The 21,343-nt window shown below is 49.6% G+C and overlaps 8 protein-coding genes across 8 annotated transcripts; 6 read left to right on the top strand and 2 right to left on the bottom strand.

Annotated features, from left to right (window-relative positions):
• Nucleotides 1-62: 62 nt before the first annotated feature.
• On the top strand, nucleotides 63-1,124 carry N7509_000552 (zinc finger MYND domain-containing protein; the record flags this gene model as incomplete). The annotated part of the gene is made up of 1 exon (XM_056625189.1): nucleotides 63-1,124. One exon carries the CDS (start codon nucleotides 63-65, stop codon nucleotides 1,122-1,124), a length of 1,062 nt encoding a protein of 353 aa, XP_056493771.1.
• Nucleotides 1,125-2,351: 1,227 nt separating this feature from the next.
• On the bottom strand, nucleotides 2,352-3,277 carry N7509_000551 (monocarboxylate permease; the record flags this gene model as incomplete). Its single annotated transcript, XM_056625188.1, has 3 exons — nucleotides 2,352-2,694; nucleotides 2,789-2,936; nucleotides 2,974-3,277. The coding sequence occupies 3 exons, from the start codon at nucleotides 3,275-3,277 to the stop codon at nucleotides 2,352-2,354; spliced, it is 795 nt and encodes a 264-aa protein (XP_056493770.1).
• Nucleotides 3,278-7,101: 3,824 nt separating this feature from the next.
• N7509_000550 (sugar porter family MFS transporter) lies at nucleotides 7,102-8,722 on the top strand (the record flags this gene model as incomplete). The annotated part of the gene is made up of 2 exons (XM_056625187.1): nucleotides 7,102-8,238; nucleotides 8,312-8,722. 2 exons carry the CDS (start codon nucleotides 7,102-7,104, stop codon nucleotides 8,720-8,722), a joined length of 1,548 nt encoding a protein of 515 aa, XP_056493769.1.
• A 1,363-nt stretch (nucleotides 8,723-10,085) lies between these two features.
• Nucleotides 10,086-10,421, top strand: N7509_000549 (uncharacterized protein; the record flags this gene model as incomplete). Its single annotated transcript, XM_056625186.1, has 1 exon — nucleotides 10,086-10,421. The coding sequence occupies one exon, from the start codon at nucleotides 10,086-10,088 to the stop codon at nucleotides 10,419-10,421; it is 336 nt and encodes a 111-aa protein (XP_056493768.1).
• Nucleotides 10,422-10,739: 318 nt separating this feature from the next.
• N7509_000548 (DUF3433 domain-containing protein) lies at nucleotides 10,740-14,405 on the bottom strand (the record flags this gene model as incomplete). Its single annotated transcript, XM_056625185.1, has 1 exon — nucleotides 10,740-14,405. One exon carries the CDS (start codon nucleotides 14,403-14,405, stop codon nucleotides 10,740-10,742), a length of 3,666 nt encoding a protein of 1,221 aa, XP_056493767.1.
• A 730-nt stretch (nucleotides 14,406-15,135) lies between these two features.
• N7509_000547 (uncharacterized protein) lies at nucleotides 15,136-16,059 on the top strand (the record flags this gene model as incomplete). Its single annotated transcript, XM_056625184.1, has 1 exon — nucleotides 15,136-16,059. The coding sequence occupies one exon, from the start codon at nucleotides 15,136-15,138 to the stop codon at nucleotides 16,057-16,059; it is 924 nt and encodes a 307-aa protein (XP_056493766.1).
• Nucleotides 16,060-17,182: 1,123 nt separating this feature from the next.
• Nucleotides 17,183-17,832, top strand: N7509_000546 (transposon polyprotein reverse transcriptase; the record flags this gene model as incomplete). Its single annotated transcript, XM_056625183.1, has 2 exons — nucleotides 17,183-17,289; nucleotides 17,418-17,832. 2 exons carry the CDS (start codon nucleotides 17,183-17,185, stop codon nucleotides 17,830-17,832), a joined length of 522 nt encoding a protein of 173 aa, XP_056493765.1.
• Nucleotides 17,833-18,704: 872 nt separating this feature from the next.
• N7509_000545 (F-box protein) lies at nucleotides 18,705-20,500 on the top strand (the record flags this gene model as incomplete). Its single annotated transcript, XM_056625182.1, has 3 exons — nucleotides 18,705-18,769; nucleotides 18,841-19,368; nucleotides 19,435-20,500. 3 exons carry the CDS (start codon nucleotides 18,705-18,707, stop codon nucleotides 20,498-20,500), a joined length of 1,659 nt encoding a protein of 552 aa, XP_056493764.1.
• Nucleotides 20,501-21,343: the final 843 nt, after the last annotated feature.

Below are 21,343 nucleotides of genomic sequence, written 5' to 3'. Positions count from 1 at the left end.
TAGTGCCAGCACATCCGTTCAGTACTCAGCTCACCCTCACCTCTTCCTCTTCACTAGTAGCCATGGCACGTCGCGGATTCTCAATATTCGACCCTTGTCGGATCTCCAATCGGGAGCCCTGCGCGAAGATACAATCCGGTTGTGGCATCTGTGGTAAGGATGAACCACTTCTGGGATGCTCCCGATGCAGAGTGATGGTTTACTGTGGCCGCGAGCATCAGGTCGAACACAAATCCACCTGCAAAGCTATTGAAAGGGCCCGAGCTTCCCTGGAAGAGCAAGAGCAGATTCTGCGTGATTCATCGAGCAGCGACCCCTTCATTCATGGCAGTATCAACGAGTTCGGACCCGAGATGCGCTCCTATATCCTCCATCGATGCGTGCTAGTGGGAATGATCAGCGGGATTAACACTCGGGAAGCAGTTGAAAAGCAGTTGGAACATTCCATGGAGATACTTCGCCTATGTCCGAAGGACAACTTGGGTGCACGCAAGACTGTAGCTCCAATGATGATTCGCCTCAACCAGGACCGGGAATGTTATGCTTTTCTCAAGTCTTGGGTGCTGGTTTCCAATCGCTCATATGACAACTGGAGCAATCCTGGGTTGCCACGCTTCAATGTTGAGAGTGCTGATATATTCGAGTCCGTGGATATGTTTTTGGGCTTGAATATCGGGATCTCCCTGACCGTGCCTCTCTGTCTTCTGAAGCTGAAGACATTTCTCGATTTAAGCCTGGTGGAAGCTCAAAAGGGATCTGCTCGGTCTACTGGCCCCGTCGGGACTTCTCGAGAGTATTTCAACTCGCTACGAAATGCAGTCACTCGCAGTCAAGCATTACTATCGACCCCCAACTTCACCAATCCGACCACTCGCATCTCCACCCTTTCGCGGCTTCAATTTCAAGTGGACGTGCTGTTCAACGAAGTCAACAGGACACACCCCGACTTTTGGCCCGCTCTCCTCAATCCCCAAGGATTTCTTGATCGCCCTTTCGTGGTTACAAGTGGTGGAGAAGATTTCGTGGATGAGACGCAGGGAATTCTGAGTGCCTCATATGACGCTTGGCATGACACGATCGGTGCAATCACTTTCGTTGAGGGGAAACTCGGCCACCGACGGTAAGATTCTGGACGATCATGCTGGACAGACAAATCGGCCAGGGGGGATCATGTTAAGGATGGATGGATGGGATACACTGCGAGCTGGGATTAGGGCTATGGAGTCAGTGAGGGTGGAGAAAATCTAGCAGCCACGGGAGGTGATTATCGAAAGCTCGACTGGAGGAGGAAGCATAAGGATCTAAATGGATATGGTAAATCAGATCACCATGGACTGCTTTATTCAACGAACTGCACACTGATAACATCATTCAAATCATAAATTTAAAATCCGTAGAATAACAGTAACCTCTCCTTGCCTGCTGTAGTTACCAACCTGCCTGAGGATTCATACATACATTTAGACCAACCAATGAAACTCGAACTCGGAGAAGATCGGAGCGAGTGGAGCTCGCTGGGGCTCATCGGGAAACGCACCGGTGGAATTGCCGACCGAACGGATCAAATCAATTGGCAATAATTGAAATTAAATCCATGCACTCCGTACTCCGAACGAGAAGCACACTATTTACTAGGGTAAGGCCCGTCGGTCGCAATTTCGACTCGTCGTCCAACCGCAGTCCACGCGGCCGTGCTCATTGATGTGACATGGCCCCCATTCTCATCCATTGCCGTCGGAAGATCTAATCCGATGTTGCGCCGAATTTGGCCAGTTGTACGGAGTACTCGTATGGATTAAACTCCATAGCGCAGAGCAGAATTGCTTATATGGAATACAGATACGGGCTAAACACTTGATGGATGACAACTTCTACTCGTAGCAGTTACTCCTCCCGATTTCAAAGATAAAGCTCCTTGGGGGTATAAATGCTGATTAAATTAGCGCACATCGAGACAATGCATGTCTTACACATAGTGTCGAGATGATACATCATGCAGATGCACCTCCTGTTAGCCCTCGGAGGAGCAATTATATCCCAATGTTCCCCTAAGCTTTGCACTTTTGTACTTAGATGTCCTCGAGGTGCATATCGGAATACCCAGTTTGCAAAAGCTACAGCCGTCCCATGATTTGTAGCGACGCGACCGAGTTCGAGTCTCGCAAAAAAGGTACCAATATGCCACATGGATGTACATGCACATGCTCTCTCCGACTATTGTATGATTCTCACCTACAGAGTGCATATGTATACTACCTCATGTACGTGCCCGTGTCTTTCGATGGATACGAGTACCCTATAGTTATTATCCACCCGCCCGACTTACCGGTGAGAAGCACAAGCCAATTGAATTAGATCTTGGCTTTAGCCACGGCCCCAGTCTTCAAAACCTGGGCCGTGACAAGAACTACAGCGCCTAGCAAGAATGTCAGGCCTCCCCAAATCTGCGCACCGATATACCCATTGAACTTGGCAATGAGAGCACCGTCGAGTGGAGGACCGGTGAGACAAGCAAACCTAACAATCGTAAATCCCATGCCAATCCGGACGCCGGTTCTGCTCAAGTCCGGGGTTAAGCTAGACAATGTGGAGGGCCAGAGGCCCTGCACCCCTTTGGAGAAGGTCCCGTAGAGCACGGCCAAAACATACAACCCGGGCGTTGAGTGTACGGCGGTCCAACAAAACATCATCAGACTAGCGCCGAGAGTCAATGGTATAATAGTGTTTAGGGGTCCAAATGATCTATCGGCCCAGATAAGCGGGGATAAGGCGACCGATAATCCCAGACCCAATGGTCACAATGATGAGCGTATTCGAGTCTTCGTAACTGAGGCCAAGAACACTGCGTCCAAAGGTGCCGATGTAATAGAATGCAAAATCAAGACCCCAGAAGTTCAGAAACATGCCGAGGCAGAACAAAACATACGTTGGATTCTCTGAAAGCCACCCAGTCCACAAAAGGACCCGATCTACGTGGTGGCAATCGCGGTTGCAACAGTGTCATGGCAGGGATGCTGGTGCCCAGCATGACGAACCCCAGTATTCGGACTGTCCACGCAAAGCCGATCGCAGGAATGAGCGTTTTGACTAGGCCGGGGAAGAGCATGCCTCCGGTTCCACTGCCCACGAGGACACAGGCCAAGGCGAAGACCCTTCGGTCGGAGAAATATGTGGCGACCAGTCCCGTCACAGGGCAGAACTGCAAGCCATTGCCCAGGCCAGTGCACACACCTTGAGCGAGAAAGAGTTGCCAATACTCGGTGGCGAGTGAGGTCATAAACACTCCGACCAGCTGCAAGAGCACGCCGCTGTAGAAGGTTGTGCGAAAAAAGCCTGCGTCCAGGGCGCGACCGGAGAAGGTGCCGACAAAAAAAAAATCAAAAACACTTGCACGGACCCTACCCAGGAGATGGCGGACGGGGAAACTCCGAGAGCCGACTGGTAATAGGCTTGGAAAACACGAAAGCTGGCAATATATCCCTATGTGTTGAAGGCCACGAGATGGCCCATCACGGCCTGCGTCCACGCCTTGAGGCCCCCATCAGGGGTTCAAGGACGGGCCAAATGGGGCGGGGGCTGAGGGGTTCAACGGGGTTGATCAAGTTCAAGTTGACTGGGGGCGGGGGATCGGTCGGGACCCCAGAATCTTGCTTCGCTGTATTCCTTTGCTGCGCCATGAGGATTGCTGTGAGGGAATGTCTGGCGAGAGAACAGACTTTCCATTGCTGTGCATGGTGGCTTTTTGGTAGTTCTGTTATGAAATCGAGTCATTAATGGCGCCGGAGTGAGTTGATTAGTTCTTTTCACTCATTGGAAAGCGAGTGTAGGACTTGGCAAAAACATGCCACGCCATTATACTTTAAGGCTGCGGGTTATACCCGCCAAAGCCACTGGCACATGTGAAAAGCAAGTACGAGTATCGATAGTAAGGCATCCTCGGCAATTGGTTTGCTGTCACCTGAGACATCCAAGACTTTGTACTGAGTAAATATCCGACTCTCAATGATAGTAAATTGCAAAAGCCCACCCCGGGACGGGTATTGTCGGGCACGGAAGACGGGCTCTCAGTCGAAGGAGCGCAGGATTATGGTTAGTGCGTATGCAAGGTGTAAAGCCACACAAATTATTGCAATCCTGGAGGTGCAAATGATTTATGCCGTATTGGGTTTTTCGTAAAGCAAATCCCCTGATCAACGAGGTGTATGCTCGTACTCAAGGGTTTGGGCTTCCACGACTTGTGTCTGGATGAAGTACTCCGTCAATTCGAAACGTTTCATTCCCCGACATTGAATGCCCCATCAACCTCCGCTCGATATACTTTCTGCCTGTCCACAGTGGAGTTGGCCATTTTTTCCTGTAAACATTACCCCTGACGATCCGATCAATTAGCGAGACCAGTCAACCAGAAAAAGAAATAAACATGAGATTGATGAATTGAGGAAAGATCAGCAAGAGCTAGAGGTATACTGTACGGAGTACGGCATAAAGAAAATTGGCTCAATGCACGTCGCGGCTAGGTGGATAGTAGGACCCAGCCACATGCCAGTGTGGGATGGTGGAAGGTGGACAACTACTTTATTGACATGGAGTATGTTTATCGAGTATATGCAAGGTGGCAGTTAAATTAAGAAATAAGAAGCCTTGGAAGTCTTGGCTGTTGGATTGGCAGGTGTAGCTAAGACGGCTTGGTGAGTCTTGGTGAGTCTTGGAAAAATCTTGGGTATTGCTTGTTCTCGCAGGATTGAATATATATATTGACTACTACCCGAGCACTAGTACCACTCCCACGCGTACCATCACTCCAGGTCTGTTACTACTATTCAACACCTAGGCATGCAAGTAGTCACAGTACTACATAGTATTCTCAATGATGAAATATAAACTACCAGCTTCGATCAACCCGGGTCCTTGCTTGTCCAGATCTACCATTGACCTCTTTTTAATTTAAGGTTATCTGGTTTATCTGGTGGTGGTGGCGTGCCCGCCAGGGGAAACCTTAGGAAACCCTCCACACGTGACTTTGCCATGCAGCCTTCCCCCATTCTGCCGGGCGGTCAAGAGCGGGTGGCGTAATTTAAAATCCCTTAAATTCGTCCGTTTTGGGTGGGGGCTGCCCCGCTTCGGGCTAGTTCCGTTTTTTTGCCTTCCGCTTTCGGGTTTCTCCCGTCCGTTTTGGGTTTTAATGTCAGGCCGATTTTTCTTACGTTTGCTATTGGAGCTTGATTTTTCTTGGTTTGCTTGGTTTTTTTATTAAGTATTTTTTCATTTTGCATTTGTTATTTTATGGCCTGATCATATTTCCTTTTCCCGCTTGGTGCAGGCAGGCATCGATGGAGTAATGGAACACGAGTACGGATACTCCGTTCGGAGTATGTACTCCATCTTAAATTGAGAGTAGGGCTGCGCTTGGTCTCGGTTCCACGGGGTAGAATGAAATTGAAATTGAAATTGGAAGTGGAAGTGCAAGTGGAAGTGGAAAGGGAAATGAAGGCCGTGATCCGAACCTCGAACCGACACACTGCAGTCTACTCGTATGCGGAGAAATCCTTTTGGCCCTCTCTAGACTTACCTAGTCCGGTCTTCTTTGCGGAGTAAAAGATGGTCACTCGAGCAGTGACGTAGGGGGGCTACTACGTACTCGAGGCCATCCCCAACATCGGAGATTATCTGGAGGGCGGGATGAGGAAGGCTAAAAAGAATCTGCATCGGTACCGATGATGGCTTGGCTGGAGGAGGGCCACCACTGAGAGATCAAGAGGACAACCCGCCTTTGTCCCCGCAGGGAGTTTGCCGCTAAACCACCACTACGATTGGCCCTCGGTCACCCGAGATGGTGGGCCACGGTCTCAAGAAGTGCAACCTATCCGACCGTCGGCTTCGGCGTCAGCGTTCGACCAGGCAGGTCGGGCCCAAGACGGGGGAAAGCAAAGAGGCAACTGAGGCGAGTTTCATGATTAATATCCAACGGTATGATTCGGCCTAGCCCCGGTTCGCTTCAACAAGGGTACAGTTTTACTCGGAGGCCTCTGACTGGCTTCAGCAGAAGACTTTTTAGCCCCTTGGCCCACCAGTCTCTTTCAGTCTCTCCCCGTTTTTCCCCGTGGAGGGTCGGGCGAGATTCCTTTTCCGGCAGCCGAAAAGGTGATCCTCCACCCGCTCCAGGAAGTGATCCACCCCCACGAGGCGAGGGCGACGAGTAGCAGGGGGGAGGAGACCAAATGATGATGTTCATTACCATGATCGTTCTGTTCGATTATGAGTTAGTTTGAAAAGAATGGATCTTTGGCTATGTTTATTCACTGCCGGCATTCGGTATTCATGCTGAAAATGTATTGCAGAGTTGCTTAATTGTACCAAGTCAACCCAAGCTTCGCCAACCCTAAACCACTGCGAACGGGTGGCGCTCTCATTCTCTTAGCGGAGCTTCTTTACCCTTGGCCCTTGGCAACGGGTCAATTTTCGGCCCCGACATCGTCATTCTCGACGCTTACAACTCTCCATATGGTCTACGCTTTTCTTTGATTTTTGATTTCGATTTTTTCCCCTTTCTTCCCCTTTCTTCCCCTTTCTTCCCCTTTCTTCCCCCTTGGTTTGGTCTGCTCCCGGCCGCCACATTTTTGGTGGCGTCCGCAACCGAAGGAGAGAACCGAAATCGAAGATGGATAATGGAAAATAGGAATGGAAAAAAAAAGAGAAAAAAAAGTAAGCATCCAGTCGCATGAGATGGGGCGCTTGGCCCTCTCGGCAGCCCGCGAGACTTGCCCCTCCCTACGTCGTTAGTCCACTCATGTCCACTCACAAGGCCTTTGGTCTCCACGGCGGGTCGCGAGACTTGCCTGGGGCGCCCAAGCCGCCGTCGTCATGTTCAAACTTTTTCCCCCCTTGGCGCACCCAATCGATGGAGACGCGTGGGGCCGGGCCCTGACGCCCGCAGAGGAGTGAGGAGGCAGACGCAGGTCGCATACATCTGAAAAAAAGGTACAAAAGCGTCGCTCATCCCCCCCCAGAGTCCGTGCCGTTTTCTCGTCGTCTCAGTCCCTCCTTTCCCTCCCCTCATTTAGTTAGGTCGAGGTCACTTCCGAAGAAAGGAAATCACTCAAGATGTGGACAACCACTTCTGGCCTTCGAGGCAAGAAGCTCCACTATGCTATCACCTTCACTTCCGTCGTCGGTTTCTCTCTGTTCGGTTATGATCAGGGTCTGATGTCCGGTATTCTGCAAGGTTCATCCTTCATCAAGGAATTCCCCGTTCTCGACAAAAGCCTGCCCGGCCACACCCCAGAGCATGTCTCGGTTCTGCAGGGTGCTGTTACTGCCTGTTACGAGCTGGGCTGTTTCTTCGGCGCTATCTTCACCCTCATTTTCGGTCAACGTACTGGTCGTACCCCCATCCTGGTTGCTGGTGGTATGTTGATGGTTCTCGGCACTGTCCTCTCCACTGCTTCCTTTGGTGAGTCCTGGGGCTTGGGTCAGTTTGTCATCGGTCGTGTTATCTCTGGTCTTGGAAACGGTATGGATACTGCCACTATCCCCGTGTGGCAATCTGAGTGCTCCAAGGCCCACAACCGTGGTTTCCTCGTCTGCTTCGAGGGTGCTATTATCGCCGTCGGTACCTTTATCGCCTACTGGCTCGACTTTGGCATGTCCTACGTCGAATCCTCCGTCCAATGGCGATTCCCCGTCGCCTTCCAGATCCTGTTCGCCATCATGGTTACTGTTGGTGCTCTCATGTTGCCCGAGTCTCCTCGCTGGTTTATCATGCAGGGCAAGGATGAAGAGGCTCTCCAGGTCATGGCTCAGCTTAACGACAGCTCCCCTGACGCTGAGGATGTGCTCCGCGATTTCAACCTGATGAAGGCTGATATGAAGGCTTCTGAGTCTCAACAGGCCTCCAGCTGGAAGGTCCTCTTCACCACTGGCAAGACCCAAGAGTTCCAGCGTATGATGATCGGTTGCTCTGGCCAATTCTTCCAGCAGTTCACCGGCTGCAACGCTGCTATCTACTACTCAACCCTCCTTTTCGAGAACAACCTTCACATGGAGAACAAGATGGCTCTTATTATTGGTGGTGTCTTCGCTACTGTTTACGCCCTGGCTACTATTCCTTCCTTCTTTATGGTTGAGAAGGTTGGTCGCCGTAATCTCTTCCTTATCGGTTTTGCTGGCCAGGGTCTTTCATTCATTATCACTATGGCCTGCCTGATCGATGAGAACACCCAGAACGCCAAGGGTGCCGCTGTCGGTATCTTCCTGTTCATTATCTTCTTCGCTTTTACTACGCTTCCTCTGCCCTGGATCTACCCCCCCGGAGATCAACCCTCTCCGCACTCGTACCATGGCCGCCTCCGCCTCTACCTGCACCAACTGGATCACCAACTTCGCTGTTGTCATGTTCACTCCCGTCTTCTCCTCTCAGAGTCCTTGGGGTATCTACCTCTTCTTTGCTCTGGTCAACTTTGTCGGCATTCCCTTCGCCTACTTCTTCTACGTTGAGACCGCTGGTCGTGACCTGGAAGAGGTCGACGTTATCTTCGCCAAGGCTCACGTCGAGAAGAAGTGGCCCTTCAAGGTTGCTCAGGAGTTGCCCAAGCTCTCCATTGAGCAGATCTCTGAAATGCAGCGCGAGCTCGGCCTCACTTTTGTGGACCATGCCGCGGATGCTGAGAAGGTTGAGATTGGAAGCAGCGGGGAGAGCGAGGACAACAAGCACGCCTCCGATTAATTGTGTTAATAATAGAGAAGTGGTTGTGTATAGAGGGGATAGAAGCTGTGAGACGAAAGATGTGGCTAGGCGGTGCCGGCCCATCTGCCTCTGAAACATCGAGGTTTGTTGGGACTTTGGATAAGCCCCTCCAATGATATCATTATACCATTATGTTTATATTTTCAATGAACTGTTTCATTTCTTGTCAATTTTGATGCCCTTCAATCCGTAGACTTACTGGTTTTCGATTTGTTCCCCAGTAGCACACCTCGTCCCATACAAATGTACGCCCGTAGAGCGAAGCACGATCGAAGACTAGCACCATCAAGCCATCGCAGCGATCTGTTATACCTGCACCTCTCTCCAATCACGGAAAACTCCTTTGTGTTGTGTAATTATAGATGTGGATGAAAAGTCGGCCGAAAAGGCCTCAAAGAGGTGTTTCGGTTTTCACCTAGGGATACGCAATGGACAAGAAAGCATGAAACGTCAGAATACAGGGATGGAGAAAGATACAATTGTGCGAGGGCTCTTTAGTTATATGAAAGCCCGCATACTGAAATCTGGTGAATGGACTTACGAATCCACGGAAATTCTGTCCTGCAAGATCTAAAATCCCAGGTAATCTGGCTGCCTGTGTATATAACGATACCCCAGGGAATTATCCAGCAAGTTCGCACGTCTTTCCTGGTAATAAGCTGTTTCAATTGCTTAAATTGGCCAATCTTCCCTATTCCACAGTGAATTATTGTTTGCGAGTCTAGTCTCATCCAAAATATTGGGTCAATTGTTGTTGTCATGAGTGGCGAGCCTCGAATCCTGTGGCTGACTGTTGAGTAACTTTATGACATGCATAGATGAGATTGACGCGTACAACCTGGCGGTCTAGGCATGGGATACAAGGCAGCTGTATGTTTGTACAGGGTTGTGCTCTGTACTGTACTCAATCAGGAGTCACTAAACTCACAGGGCTGAGTGGTCATACATAATTATTAATGGTTGAGGGTGGCCCGATGATGTTATTCATCGGGCAGTGTCCCGCAGATCTTACCGTTTGAAAGCATCACATCGCCATCGCCCCACCCTGCGATGTGCACCGCCTGGCAGACCGACGATTCACGCGCCAGATACAATGATGTGCGATTTCTATTTCTGTCGCGGCGATCAGGCTACAGTTTTCAAGTCTGGGTCCCACCCATGTCATAGTATCCATTTTAATTGTGCCACCAAACCGACGAGATCTATAAAGATGCTACATATTTCCTTCATCGCTAGAGCATATCAAATTCCAATTCACCTCCATTCACATCAAATCGTCACATACAACCATCATACACAACCATCTTCGAGGCTCCGAAGCAACTTCAAATCAAGACCAAATATGCATTTCACCACTCTCATCTCCATGGGCCTTCTCGGTTCCGCATTCGCCTTGCCAGCTCAAAATTCCGGCACAAGCTTGGCCCCGTCCTCCACATTTTCAGCAATCCCGAGTTCGGTATCGGCAAACTACGCCAGTTATACCCCCGCTCCCTCCGTACAGGCAGCCGAGTCGAAATACCTCGCGGACTACTCCAGTTACCTCCAAGCCACTGGAACCGCACAGGCCAGCTTGTATAAACAGCTGAACCCGGACCTTCAAGCCATCCAGAGCGCCCAAGCAGAGGCCTGGTCATCTTCCATCCCCAAGGCCACCGGCCCTGCCAAGCGCCATTAAAAGCAAATCGGCATGCCGGTTGAGACAACTACGCGGGATTGACGCCAACTTCACTGTTTAATCTCGCTTTCCAATTCATCTAAATTTTAATCAACATTTCGGGGTCGGCATGGAATAGAATGGAACAAATCGACAATTTGGGGGTCAGGTGAAGAAGATCGCAAGATCGGAGTACTGGAGTAAAATAGAAATTCTAATTTATACGATTATATTTATGCTTTCTCTTGATTAAAAACGAGAAAGTTGGTACAGCCGGTAGCGTTTGTAAACCAAGTTGATGTAATATATGGTGAAATCTAATGTTCATAAATGCAAGTTCTATGTACCTGAACTATGTGCAGAATGGTTTAACAAAGTCCCGCCATCATCTGCCAAATGAATATCGGGCTCGCTGCTTCTGGATCGCCGGGGCGGCCCAAATGTAGCCAATTCATGATCCTCTTCCTCTATCGCAGGCTTCTCGTCGTAATCAAGACCGACCCGACCGTCGGCACTGCCTAGGTTGCCAAATTTGTACCGATGGCCTAGCTTTTGTAGGTGCTCGTTGCGCTTTTCTTCACTCCAGGTGCTGGTACCGCGCACATCGTTCAACATTCTGCTGTGGAGGACCCAGGGGATCAAAGATCCGATTGAACGAGGAAAGGGCGGACCGGAATAATGCCCATGACGTAGCCAGAAGACACCCATGAGGATGGCAAGATCGACGGAAAGAATAACAATGATTACAACAATTGTTATGTTGGACGGTTCAATGTACCATGCAGCAAATGTAACAGTAGCGGGCACACTTGTATTAGTGTTTCCCGAAGACGTGAGAGGAGAAAGGTAGAGATCCCGCTGGAGACTTATATAGCTACTGAAAGCTGTCTGATACGCAAGTTGCACAGTGCGCATGACAAGCGCCTGCTTCTGGGACTCGGTTGTCGGGAGAAGATTATGATGGTGTTTGTGAGTAGGCCGGTGGGAGTGAGAATGTGGCGAAGAAGAGCCTCGAGAAGCCGAGCCAGAACCAAGAATGTTGTAGACTTGGGATGTCACAAGCGCGTTCCAAGAGTTGTCGATTTGGGCATATCGCATAAAAGCATCATTGAATGATGACAGGCTGTCCGATGCATTTTGGAACATTTGTCCACTGGTGATCGAGCTGGCATGTATAGGCTGGTGGTGAGAAACGACTCCATCAAGGTCGAATTCCAACCTGAAATCTCCAAGTATGAGTTTAGGGCTGCAGTAGAAGACGGTTGCGAAGCCTCCATGGGCAATCTCAGTATTGTTTATTTCTTCTAGGCCAACAGCGAAAGACCTCTGACATGCGCGACTTGAATTTAGGGCAGCACTGAAATAGAGCGATCCGTTGTATGTTCTGGATGATGTATCGAGCGCAACTGGCGATTGCACCTCCGCGGTGCAACTTGATTTTGTTGTGCCCACGGAGGAATTGTAGTTCCAAAACGAAGCATTGGAGGAGCTATGGCTGTAAGATGCCTGGCCACACTGAAGCTCGACCCCAACACCACGCGTTCGAGCGGTATAGATAGCCCGATCGACATATTCGGCGTCAGGGTCATCGATTCCAAGGGGGTAGAACGACAGATTGGCAGTATTCCAAGAGAGCATTGGCTTTCCGATGAGCAGAACATCAGAAATCAAATTGGTTCCGCTGAATTCGGTGCGAATATTTGGGTTGCCAAAAGCCGATGTGTTATACTGTGCGGTGATAACTTCTGTATGGTCCATCCATGTATCGACAGAGGGTTCAAACATTCCACTGCTAGCGATGGTGAGGCCAAAGTCGAAGATACAGATCACAGAGAGAATGACGAGGAGAGGCGGTCTTTTGTCACGGAACTGCCTCCAAATCGTCAGAGAGGTATGAGAGCCAAAATTAGCCGCCAATGACTCTTTGGACGTAGCCATGCCTTCGCGGAGCTGGACCCAAGGCTCAATGCTTCCGATGTGTCGGTGGACGGAGACAAAGAGGGAGCTGATCATAGAGGCGACAACCGTCGGGCCGTAGTCCAAGAAAAGCCAAAGCACGGTAGTGCCTGTAGAGTCAGATGTATCAAATTTATCCAATCGAATAAATTGAAAGGCTATTCCGAATGTAATAAGTACACCGGTCATGAGCAGACATTCTATCAGAAACCAAAGAGGCGTCAGGAAATGAGGCCGCGTATTAAGTTGCATCCTGCGCGGAGCTCGGTTATCCACTGTTGCAGCCTGACCCTGGCGTGGGGTTATCTCGATGTGCTTGCCATTAGGCCCGTCAACCAATTTACACCACAGAGACCGAGAAAACCGACGAAGTTGTCGGGGAGTTGCACGGCAGAAATCCATTCCAGAATCTGTGATGTGGTTGAGCGAGGTGAACATGTCTGTGACAAGGGCACATTGCGCTGCGATGGGGCCAGGATCTGAACGAAGAAAGCTTGGCCGTAGAGGGTATAGAAAGAACATCACGAGAAGCAACAAAGCTGCTGATAGCAAAAGAGCCTCCGCCAGAGTGGCCGTCTGAGATGTGACACTATATACGATGGTCCAAGTGCTGTGCTTTGCCGCAATCCGACTCGGATCGGCTGTTGTGTTGAAAAATCGGTTCATCGAGGCAACAAAATGTTGATTCCAAGTCTCACCGATATCTTTTTGATACTGGGTGAGACTGATGCGATCGGACTGAGCATCGGCGAAGGAGGCGAAGTCCGATTCTCTTTGGTCCAATCGCCTGCGACCATCAAGAGAAAGCCTCGTAAAAAGCATACGTTGGAACTCTGCAAGGCCGAGATCTGTAGAAGTCAGAGAAGTTGTCGAGGTAGAGATATTCGTGGCAGTGGCTATTGAAGTGTTTGCTGGCAGGGTTATGTCGGCATTGGTGCGTAGATATGTGCTCGTACATCCGAAGACACTGGCTTTGGATGATAGATTGTTCAATGTGGGGTTTACATCGATGTAGATTCCAAAGAGCGAGAAGGGCGTACATCCGTCACCGTTCCAGGTGAAAATGGCACTGGAATTTCCGTATGAGCCAAGAGGCTCCCAGTACATGAGCTGAGGTAGTCGATCGTTGGGCGGGTAGGTGCTGTTCAGAGATATTTTTATCTCACAGTTGGAAGCCGCTTCAGTACCCGAAGAGCTCCGAAGCGACAAGTTGCGAATTTGCCATTCCAAAAGTGGCGTGCCATCTTGAGAATCAAGTATCTTCCCAGGAATGACCTTGATGGGCTGAGCTTCCACGCAACTAATGTCAGACCAGTAAATGTCTTGATTGAGTTCCCAGGTTGAAGTTCCCGTGCCCGGTCTGGAGTGTGCTGGCATTGAGATGGGCGGCATGGAATAACCAGGTACTTGATAGGCAAAGAATGTGTCCACATGAGTTGAGGCGTTATTCCCGAGATGGTTTGCAGCGTGCGCGAGTAAAGTGTTTTGCGATTCTAGGCTCACCAGGCTGGGCCAGGTATCGAGATGCCTCGCGAAGACGATGTTTGGCTCATCGAGGTCCACGAGACCAGAAAGTACGGAGGGCAACATCATTCGTAGAATAATTGAAGTCGATGACACCGCCGCTACAATCCAATGTCGGTTTCGGATCGCCATGATGGGTGCCATGATGCCATAAAAGAAGCAGTAATTCGTGAAGAGAATGTCTCCGGGGACACCGTTGGGTTTGGCGAGTTGAAAAAATGGCTCCAATCGTAGAACATCCAAAGCGCATACATTCCATAACGCCACAGCTAAAATGGCAAAAGCAGTGGGTACATAGGTGTACACTCCTGAGGTAAACCGGGCGAGGTCCTCGTATGACCTGACATGGATGAGCCCATGGTGACGGTTTGAGTACTGACGAAGAGCCTCGATGGAAATTGCCATTAAAATAAAGAAGAGAGCCAGAGCAGAAAGGTAGGGCCGCCTCAGAGAAGTTGGCAACCAAGGCCTTTGCTTGCTTGATGGAATGGTTCGGCCCGTTGGTCCATTGTCAGACTCGGCCATGTCTGCCTCATGGGCCTGTTGAGCCTCGAAGATGTTATTGAACCATTGGTAAATAAACCGATGCACCAGTCACAATGTGCTCGTGTCGTGCGGTCGCTGAAAACCGTTCTTTCACCCCGTGTCAGACATCGAGGCTTTGCTCAGCCCAGAGGCGTGGCACCCCCACGTGACTGGCCATCTCCGGAGAAAAGATTAAAGTTTTATGTATAGATCACGTGTATGAATGACTAACATTGGCACGTGATACGGTCTGGCCAATCTATGAATAGATCATACATATTAGTAGTCATTGAGAATGAGGCTCGATGGAGTTGCCGGTCATAAATAACACGAGGTGATGTCCTTGGTCTCATCCAGGTCATTATAATTTATCAGTAATAATAAACTCGTCGCCGAGCATCATCCTAAGACCGGTAACCCAATACAGAAAAAGGTGGAGTAGTAGATACGAGTACTAAGAATGCAAATCGTTGAGGTGGGTCTGGTTTCGCGGCTAGTACATACCCAGGGTAGTATTGTATAGTAGCAGACCGTGGCCAATCGCTCTAAGCTACCCAACTACCGAAAACTGTACCTGCTAACTAGTAGCAACTACTAGTCCAAATTAGGAGTTAGCCTGTGTCCCTGATTCCCGTGACCCATACTTCTCTGAGCCCCCAACGACTCTGCTTAATGCTGAACATCTGACAAGTGACAAGATCTCGAGATAGAGTAACATCCCCGATCCAAAATGGGGATAGAAAGTCTACCTCTAGAGCTGCTCGAGGCTATTTTGCTAGGAGTCAAAGACGAAAAGACCCTTCTGCTCGCGCAGCGAGTATGTCGACAATGGGTCAACTGCATCCGACAGTCCTCTGCAATCCAACAAGCCCTGTTCTTCCAGCCCACAAACGCAGGGTTAGAAAGATGCCAAAAACCTCGTCAGAACCCATTACTCGCAGCAAAATTTCCTTATTGGTTCCCCAGCGATAATCTCAAAGCCTGCGCCATGGCATACGGGGCCGGAGATATGCAAGATTTTCTCGACAGCAAAACAGTATATCTGAGACCAACGGCAAGCTGGCGACGAATGCTGGTGCAGCAGCCTCCAATTATGGGATTGCAATGGATTGACCTCAGTCTTGCTGATCGTAGCAATATTACCACGCAAAGGTATAGCCTTCCATCAGAGGCATGCGGAGATGGCCTTCGGATGAATACACTATACGACTTAGTGGTCCGATCTGCGGAAAAGGCCGAACAGTACTTTTACTTCCGAGTTGCCTGGAGTTCTTACAAAACATATTCCCATCAATTCAAGATGCCTAGCACCTCGAATCCAGACCCTTGTGGGAGGAACGACCCTCAATATAAATCAGTGTTCAGGTACGCGATTCAGGACACGAGTCTTCTCCTCGATACGTGGCATACTGAACGTATGCCTTTAAATCTCATGAATACGTTCGGTGAAGATACATGGACGTGGGACTTGATACGCGGCCTACAATCGCCAATGGGCGATTTGGATGTCGACGAAGTCCTTAGAAAAAGGAAAGTTGAATCTGTTAACAGGTGGCGCACGATGGCATCAGAGCTTTATGCGTATACGCAAGAGAGAGATAGTTGTTCAGGATACCACTTGGGATCGCTGGATGAAGATGATGCAGATCTATGACGCGTGTATAGATATCCTCCTTTTGATTCAAGCACATACAGAGTATGTAGTCAACAGGCAGCGTGATTAGTTAGGCGTTGCCGACTGTGGGTTTCTGCGAGGAACTTGCACTTAACTTGAAAGGACTTGAAAGCCACGGGGGGTTAGCTTCATCCAATCATTTATCTAATGCGCCATCTCGCTTCGTCCTATTTGTATGGTACCGCCCCATACATCTCAGAAAAGGGGATGGGGCAAGATGTGATGGGCAAGTCTAGGACCCAATTCCTGGCCAGATTGGCTCGATGGAGTAGTCGATAGAGTAGTAGCAGGTGACACCTGACGGTGTCTTCGACGGCCAGAACAACGGTCACATCTCCGACGGCTCTGATAATATGAAGGCAGTGGAACTTGGCACTGATCACATTGGCGGATACCCCCAACAGCTGCTTGCGGCAGTGAGGCAACTTGACCGCTAACTCGGCAGTCTGAACATCTCGCATAACGGCTGATCGAGGGTTAGGGGGCTGCAAAAAGGTCACAGTATCGGGTATTGTTTAACCATCGCATGCCGGCACGTCGGTAGACAGAAGCACAATCCCGACAGCGGGTTCCCTGCAACCGGCGATTGTTGTTTGAAAGCTCGGATGAAGGGATTGGTGCTGCACAGCGCATGCAAAAGAGGTTGATGGTATCCATTGAAGAGGAAGATGGAATATCAATGGAAGGAGAATGGAAGAAAGTGAAATTTGGAACCCGGGGGTAGATCCTCCCGGCTCAGGTGTGAGCTGATATAAACCGCTGACATAACCAGTGGTCGACAGCAAGAATCGTCCCGGGTACGCGTCGACGCGACTGACAGTCTAACCGTATTGGGTAAGATTGATGTTGGTAAATGCGATCCCCGTGACTTCCCAGCTGCATGCACCTACACTACGAAGTACAGCTACATCCCCAGGACATCCCCAGGACATCCTCCTTCACTGCACTACACTCAACTAGTCCGATTGGAAAACGGCCCCGAGTTGTACCTTGCAATCCCCTCTCGAAAAGGGGGAAGCCTCTGAAGATGGGCATTGGGCGGGCTTCGGCCTCGGTCACCGTCCCGGCCCGTCCCAGAACCAGGGCCATCCCGACCGATACAATGTTCCCCTGGATGTCTCTCGATTTACCGACCTTGTCAAGCTCCGGGGCTCCGAGAATTACCATGATTGACACCACTCCATTCACACTGCATTCCAGAATCAAGGCGTATGGGCACTTCTGACTGGGTCGGAGCAGCCACTACTCGCCCTGGATCCGCCCCTTGCCCATACGTATAAAAGTTGGCAGCAACTGGACAAGAGTTTAAGCGCTCTGCTTGGTCTGACGGTTGATAGGGCAATCCTAGCCGATATCCCCGAAAACATCAGTATCGATGCGATGTACGACTTCCTGCAAACCAACTACCAACCCAAACCCAAGCCACAATTCCCCCTGCTCCTCAAAATCCTCTCCCGCCTCCGACTCGACAATTTCGCATTGGTCAGTGACTATACCCACAAATTTATGTCCGTCGAAAGCGAAATGGAATCGATGCGACCCAATGGTATCTCGCGGACCGTGGTGAATACAATTTTCCTGGAGGGCCTTGGTCGAAAATGGGAGGAATTCAAACAGTGTATGATCGAGGACAATCTCGCGACCAGCGAGTTCACTCCAATGCCATTGGGCCTCTTGGTCCTGGAGACTGAAGCCAACGAGGCTCTGATCCGAGAGAATCATGCTCCTCTAGCTCCTCCGGTCACCAAGTGACGTGGTCGTCCTTTCTGCGGGCATTGCAACTTGACTGGACATACACAAGAGGGCTGTTGGCGCTTGGAAGGAAGGACGGAAGAAGAGATTCGGATCATCTGGCGCACACTGAATCAGGACCGGTCGCGAAGGGCTCGAAAGTCTTCAAGATGGGTGAACAGAATTCGAGTTGTGAAACCTTGAACACCGCAATGGAAGAACCTCAAGATTATCAACTATGATCGACACCAACCGATACACCACGAGCTTGGAGTAATGCTCTGTCTCTGCGCAATATATCATACCCAGCATTCCAAAGTCAAAATCTCGAGGCGGCTGCAATCAACCGAGACCACAAAGAATGAACTGCGGTAATAGCGACCGTGGCCAAACGGGAGAGCGAAGGAGAGACGAAGACGGAGAAGAAGACGATGAAGACGAGGGCGATGAACAGGCGCTGGGTCACCCGACCTTCATCTCTTTGTCTTCCACAAGCGCTAGATTTCTCACAGCGACCAGCAATCATTCTGTTTGATCAACAGGTTTGGCCGACTATGCAGCTTGGATTGAGCATAGCACCTGGGAATTGTTTTTGTAACATAGTACTACAATAGTGAGTCACTATTAGTGACTATACCATACCATACTACACAGTACTATACTTTGCTACACTATACTATACTATACTATACTATACTTTACTATACTATACTATACTCGAAGTACTACTACTCGTATACTCGTATCTTCCTCGTAGACACTCGGCGGGGCGGTGGCTGATCACTGCCGTTATTGCCTTGGCTGGTTGAACTGGTTGAACTTCCCATCTTCTCCCTCTCTTCTCTCCCTTTACCTTCCCTCCCAGTCTCCACATCACAGAGACAAGATCAACCATGGATCGGGATCCATTATCTCCCCTCCTTGATCAAGCCCTGTCATCGAAACGTCGAGCTGCCATGTAAGTTGATGGGTGGCTGCCTCTTTTGCTGCCTCTTTTCTACGACTTGCTTGAATACTCACGAGAGACAGACTCGACAACATTCTGGATAGCCTGACTCACCATGAGATTCGGAGAGTGAGGGCTCGCCTCCAGAATGAGCACTTCCTGTTCGACATTATTGGCAATTTGCCGATGGAAATTGTGCTTCTGATCTTCAAAAAGCTCCCCTTGGTTGACATGCTACGCCTGCAGAGAGTTTCATCGACCTGGAAAGCGCTTCTGTCTTCTCGCGACATGCACTCTGCTATTCTTCTGGCACGGGGGCTGGTCTGCGACGATACTCAAGACACGGTTGCTTTTATAAAGAAAAGGGATCGAATCGAGCAAGGTAAATTCGTATCAGAAATTGCCTTCACGCCGCCCCACATTGGGATCTTACAGTGGTGCATGGCCGCGGACTATTCGGAAGGTCATTTCGCATGGATCGATTACACAGAATTCACCCTGAATGTCCTCAATCTTTGGACCGGACAACTTAGTCAGTTTGTGACAGAGGATAGACAGACCTTTTCTCACATCAAAGTATCAAACGCCATTGTAGTGGCGCTTGTTCGACGGTACGTGATTTCGCCATGACTGACTAGTCATTACTATGATGCTAACTGATCCCGGCCATCGAACAGAACCTGCCATGTATGGAATATCGAAACCCATGAATATACCAATTTCCAGTTACCTCACTCCGGCTGGGAGGGCAGGCTCTTGGTTCACGGAACCAATGTGATGTTCATCGGGCCGAACGACTCCAGCGGAAAAGCTGTCCTCATACACTGGAGCTTTGGGTCGCGTATTGCACGCACTATACCATGGAAGGATACGAGCAACATCAGAGTCTTGATTCTAGACCCAGACGAGGAGAAATTCATCGTCTTTCATATTAAAGATCTTCCCTCCAGCCCTTCAGACCCCAGTCTAACAACCTCCTCCATACCAAACGTGGAGGCACACCTAGAAACCTTCGCACTGGGTGACCGAGATAGAGGTGGGGTATTTCGATCTACATCAGACCAGATCAAAAGACTATTCCTGCGGCGCGATAGCACTGTGAGAATATATCCTTTCCGCTGCGAAACATACCCTGGCCAGATCAACTTCAATGTCGAAGAAGAGGACTTTAATGATGAACTTGATCCAGATGATCCCGAAGCCGATCAAGAGGAATTTAATTACCGCCAATATCACACGTGGGCTTCCCAGAGATTCTTCTCTATCGAAAGCGACCAGCAGATTGTCTTTCATAGGGCCCACACAATGCGGCCCATATTGCCTTCGCGCGAAGAGTTCACATTCATTTCTCCAAGCCCGGGTATTCTTTATTTTGCCGAGTCCCAGAAACAATGGGGAGGGTATGCCAACAGGGTGATGATTCTGCATGCTTTCAAATCAGAATGTAATCTTGTTCGTGATTATAAAACTCATTGTGAGCTCAAGAAGGGGTGTGGAGCTAGAATCTACGGAGATGGCGATTTTGTGGTCTTTGTCAAAGATGACGAGATGTCCATTCATAGCTTCAATAAACGGGCGATTTGGAATCCCAGCCAGATAGCTTGGCCAGAAGAGATATTGAACCTAAGTCTACCCGAAAAATCGAGTGATTTTTGGGCCTTAGTTGGTGGTTCGTCCTGCGCAGCAACATATTGGAGGAGATGGGGGTTTTCTGACCACGTATACAAAATTTGGAAGGTCTGAGCCGAGTGCTCTCATCTTTGCGAATACAGATTTCAAATCAAAAAATTCGTCCGGTGGTATGGAACCTTGGAAGTTGGAATACCCGAGTACTTGGTGCATCAGCCAGATCTACTACTAATGTAGGAAACCCTAGTAACTTAGGCACTGTCCTCCTCCAGGCTCCAGGGCTCGCGAAATCAAAGGGTCTGTTACGGCTATGGAGCACGATGCCTTACTGTTTGTAAAATCACGAATTCGCCAAGCCCCAGCCAGGCGCAAATTGATTCTCTATTGAGTCTAGCGTCAATTTCGAACGAGATAACCCTCGCGCTCAAGATCGACTAGGTGGCTTGGGAAATCATGATTGGACCAGACCATTGACGAGCATGAAGCCAGATGTCTGCCAGTGTTGAACATGAACAATATCTCGCAATTTTACTCCCGAAGAGGCGAAAGCATAAATATCATTGTTTTGCTTTCATATTGTGGAGTTGCCGCCATGAATAGGGTTAGGTGGGGGCGAAAAGAAACTCTGGTTGTTGTGGACTCTGATATTTGACGGCCCCCATCTCATCGTTCCAGCTAGCTTTGCCTAGCTAAAAAAAACCCCGTCGCAATACGCAGTATATACCTTGAACGAGTTTAGTTTGGTGCAGCTGAATACCCGTCTTATATGCTCGAAGTTACCATAATAGAAACATGACTATCAATTTCTAGTAATTTCGAGCGAAAAGCTCAGCTGCCATGGACCACGAATCTAAACCAACCCCCTGTGCTGGTGGCTGCTAAATAAGGAACCCTAAAGTCTATCCTTGCTCCTTGCTCAGCCTTGCCCAGGTGGACAAGTATAAAAATTGAACCGTA

The sequence above is a fragment of the Penicillium cosmopolitanum genome, assembly GCF_028827165.1.
Source record: "Penicillium cosmopolitanum strain IBT 29677 chromosome Unknown utg000003l:1.0-3747932.0:1.0-3751027.0, whole genome shotgun sequence".
Lineage (NCBI taxonomy): Eukaryota > Fungi > Ascomycota > Eurotiomycetes > Eurotiales > Aspergillaceae > Penicillium > Penicillium cosmopolitanum.
Note: the sequence above shows the minus strand (reverse complement) of the source record. Positions and strands in the feature narration are given on the sequence as shown.